The following is a 4,269-nucleotide window of genomic DNA, read 5'->3' on the forward strand; positions in this document are numbered from 1 at the left end:
TTACTCAGTTTAATGCCCTATCCTCATCTATAGTACTTTTAAGTACTTACTTACCTCTCCCCTTCTGTCTCCACAGGTCCAGAAGATGGACAATTTGTTCCATTACCCAATGGAAAATTGCCAGGGCAAAGCTTGCTTTTCTGCAGCTGAGAAAGCCGCAAGGTGAGCAACCTCCCACTCTCCCCTCTCCTAAGTCACATAGAAGTCAGTGTAGCAATAGCTCAGATACGGCTTTGTGCACCCATAACCTGCTGGAATAGGTGCCCTGGACTTGAGATTTCTCTATTTGTCTTTTCTGCTCTGCAGCCTGTCTTTATGCTGCTGCAGCAGCCAGTGCCACGACATCAGGACACACGGGCTTATCTGAGCTGGCATTCAGCTTGGTAAGTCAAGTTCAACTAGCAAAGAACTGCAGTTAGCAATTCAACACACACAATCAGTCCAAGAATCTTCATAAAGACATAATTACATTCCAGCCTCTGTTTAAAATTATGGAAACTATACCCAGTCACCACATCTAAATGCGAATTCATGGATTTTAAAGCCTAATTCTGTGCTATTTTTAAAAAGAAACAAAACTCTTGCCTTTTGTTGTAAACTGGGTCTCAAAAGTATTTCTCCACAGCAATACAGAACATTAAAACATATGTTTTATAAATAAAATACTTTTATTAGACTAGTACATGGGTTATTTTAAATCAAGAATTAAAATACAGTTGGTATTAAACTATTGTTTCAGTTCATTTCACTAAAGTCAAAGTTACTGTAGATTACTCAGGAGGTAATATTTATCTGGAATTTTTTTTTTTTTAAGTATAAGCAGACTTTATTTTCCCTCTTTTTATTAAGCATGTTTTGGCTATATAATTTAAACTAGACAACTTAGCTAATAGAGCATAATACTAAGCAAAACCAGAACTTAACTGGAACTGTTAATAAACTGTTTTACTGATCTGTTCCTGCTTCTGATGTGAAAATTATCCCATCACTACATTTATGCTTTCATTTCATTAAATACAATTATTTTTCATTGTGCTCTCTGAAAGAGCTCCATCCAAGAAAAACATTTAGAGATACTCCAGATACCTAGTCCAGCTTATTGGGTAACTGCTTCTAAGAAGACTCCTAGATAGAGAAAACTCTTCTATAATTTCTTCTTGTTTTATAGAAGCATCATAACACTCTTTACCTACTTGGACACCAGCCACATCCTGGTACAGTACTCAGAAATGGAAAAACATACTTGGGTGTGGCCTCTACAGACCACACTGTCACCTGAGCATTCAGTTACAGTGGTTTTCCATAGAGTCGGAAATGTAAGAAAACAGCTGGCCACAGCAAAACAAAGAGCAGTCTCTTCTAAAACAAGAGACCCTTTATACAATAAACAGGCTCAGTGTGCCACGTCAGAATGATGCAGTGGCAAGACAATATAAGCCTCAGCTTAGATAAAAAAATGGTAACCTGGTGTATATATATCTTTCAAGCCCACAGATAGACTTGTGAATTATTTCAGTTTGCTGTTCTAAATATCAGCTGTATCAGAAACCTCATTCTGGCCTAAGTTCTACTATCTTGCTGCTGTGCAAACAAGGCAAAGTTAGTTACCCTGCAGCTCCTTTGGGATGCTGTTACAAGCAACGTTGTTGCTTTTGTTTCAGATAGTATGGTTACATTACTTCAGGGATCGTGTAACCTTTTGGATACATTTCTGTTTTTACATGGTATCTCTCACAGGCTCAATGACAATAATTTTTCTGTCAATCCTCAGTTGAAAGAAATCTTATAGGCAATGCTTTGCTCATCACCTAAACCAGTGGCTGTTTTCATGCTCCTCAAATGCAAAATAAAATTTTAACTTAGGCCTCTTCCTTCAGTAAGAAAGGTGTGTCAAGTCAGTCCCACTGAGTCTTGTTATTGTACCACTGTAATGGGATCGTTTTCAGCATCTGCCCCCCATTTCCTTAGAGGAGTAAGCAGGGCCTGTCTCTGTGCTCTTCATTGATCCTGATGTCTCAACAGTCTTGGCTAGATAGGGTGAAGAACCTGGACTGCTCTACCTTTTTTAAGGGACAATTGGATGAAAGGGGTTCCAGCTTTAATAAGTATTTCCTTTTCTTCCCCTCCCCCCCAGTGTAGGAGCAATATAAGTTGATGCAACTTAAACTCCTTGTCAAATAATTTAACCCAGACCAGTAACACCCTCGTGATGTAACATCCCATCCTGATGACTCTGTCATTCTATGAAAGACTTAACTGCATTAACTTAAATTCATGTCAAGGTAAAAGGAGGAACCTCTCTCATATAGGATTTCTTCTGCACACCCATTTCATGGTAGGTTTCTGTATTTTTTGCTGATCTTTTATTGCTGCCCATATGCCAGACATTCTTCTGCCAGCATCTAAATATATCTGTTCTCAAAAGATTTAACATGGATTTATTTTAAAATATAAAATTTGATTGTTCATATATAGTCTGATATTTATCCCAATGTATATATAGCAAACAGGGCTGAAAAACACAGATTTTCCAACAAGTGTTTACATTTCCATTTAATATGAGAATACTTTCCCGTTATATAGTAAGAATATGAAGTACAGAAAAAACAAATTAATATAATGATCTGGGAAAGAGAAATGTTACTGTTTTAGAGAGTCATCTCCTGCATCTAGAGGAAATATCACACATACCTTATAAAGTTGTACACAGTACTGTAATATATATGACATAATTTTCCAATTTCTTGGAAGAGAGTCATGAAAGCCATTTATAAACAACTAGCTTGTATTTTCTCCAGAATAAATCACACGAATTACATGTAGAAACTGGAGTAAGGAGGGATTATATAGCAGTGCCATTAAAACAGTCCAAAAAAAGCACTGATCCTACAGTTGAATCTGAGTAGTCATACACCTGAGCAAGACCAAGAACAGTTTCTCCAAAAAGTCTGATCAAAATTCATTAATAAAATCAGACAGAACAATAATATTAGCATTTGAAGAGTATGACAGTACAGTAAGATCATTGAAAATATCCCTGTTTTATCAATTACATTCCAACAAAAATCATAATCTGAATCACAAGTATACTGTATAGCTACATAAGCACCAAGATAATATAAAGTAAAAGCTTATCCATCAACTCCTTCTGATAAAAGGTCCCCTATAAAAATGCCAATTTTTAATGTACATTTAAGTACTTATGGCAAGAGGTACTGATTCCATAAATGAAAAGTCACTGCAAAGTCTGAAAAAAAAATCTAAAACTTGAAAAAAATCAAAAGTAGAGCATTTTCTAATGGTCTGAGAAACAGCAAAATTCACTCCAGTTCCTGAGATAAATTGCAGATCAATTGTGAAAATTTACCAGATTGTACCACACTCTCTTTCCCACCTTCTCTTACACACTGCACACAAGGTCGGTACTGAAGCATCTACTAAACTCACAAGTCAGCAAAGCATGTGAAAGCTCAAAACATTCACATTTCCTTTTCCATTATAAAAACAAGAGACTGGCAACTTAGGTGAGAGACAGATAGACTTTTACCACAGTCTGTCAAAATAATTTCCAGGCAGAGGCAGTTGTTTTAAACTAACTGCACTTACATCTTTTAAAACTAATATAATTTTGTGTTTCTATCCTGTTTTTACTGACAACTGTGCTCTTATTCATGCATCTGCTGTTTAAAAGAGCATTCCATACATGAGTTCAAACTCCCGGGGTCAAATTTTTTAAAAGAGCATGTGTCACCTAACAGCTCAGCAGGTCTCTGTATGCTGGAACCATCAATGTGCTTCATTGCTACTAGCCATATGGTCAGTTCCTAACTTAGCATTAATGTTGTGCTCCATCTTCTGTAAAACTGCTGGAAGATCCAGAACAGAAGAAATAATATAATGAGGTACTGGGGAGGTATCTACCGGGGTGGTCATTGCTTTGTTTAACCAGACCGTTGCTTTCAAGCCAGCATTCAGGCCTCCTTGAATATCTGTATCTAGAGAGTCACCAACCATCACACACTCTGCGGGCTGCACCCCCAGGAGATCGCAGCAGTAATGAAATATGGATGGCGCCGGTTTCTCTTCTTTCTGCTCTCCCCCTACAACGATAGCATCGAAGTAGGGCTGGCAGGCGCACGCCTCGATCTTCTCCCTCTGCGTCTGCCTGTCGCCGTTCGTGAGGAGCAGCAGGCGAACCCTCTTCCGCAGCTCCGTGAGCATCCCCCGCGTGTCCTCGGCCAGCGTCAGGTGCTGCAGCCGCGTCGTCTT

At 38.3% G+C, this 4,269-nt stretch overlaps 1 protein-coding gene across 1 annotated transcript; it reads right to left on the minus strand.

The window, feature by feature from the left end:
* Window positions 1–671: 671 nt before the first annotated feature.
* On the minus strand, window positions 672–4,269 carry NANP (N-acetylneuraminic acid phosphatase; the record flags this gene model as incomplete). The annotated part of the gene is made up of 1 exon (XM_029965117.1): window positions 672–4,269. A coding segment is annotated over one exon (483 nt), but the record flags the coding sequence as incomplete, so codon positions are not given.

The sequence above is a fragment of the Manacus vitellinus genome, unplaced genomic scaffold (genome assembly GCF_001715985.3).
Source record: "Manacus vitellinus isolate BGI_N305 unplaced genomic scaffold, ASM171598v3 scaffold_8_pilon, whole genome shotgun sequence".
Classification (NCBI taxonomy): Eukaryota; Metazoa; Chordata; class Aves; order Passeriformes; family Pipridae; genus Manacus; species Manacus vitellinus.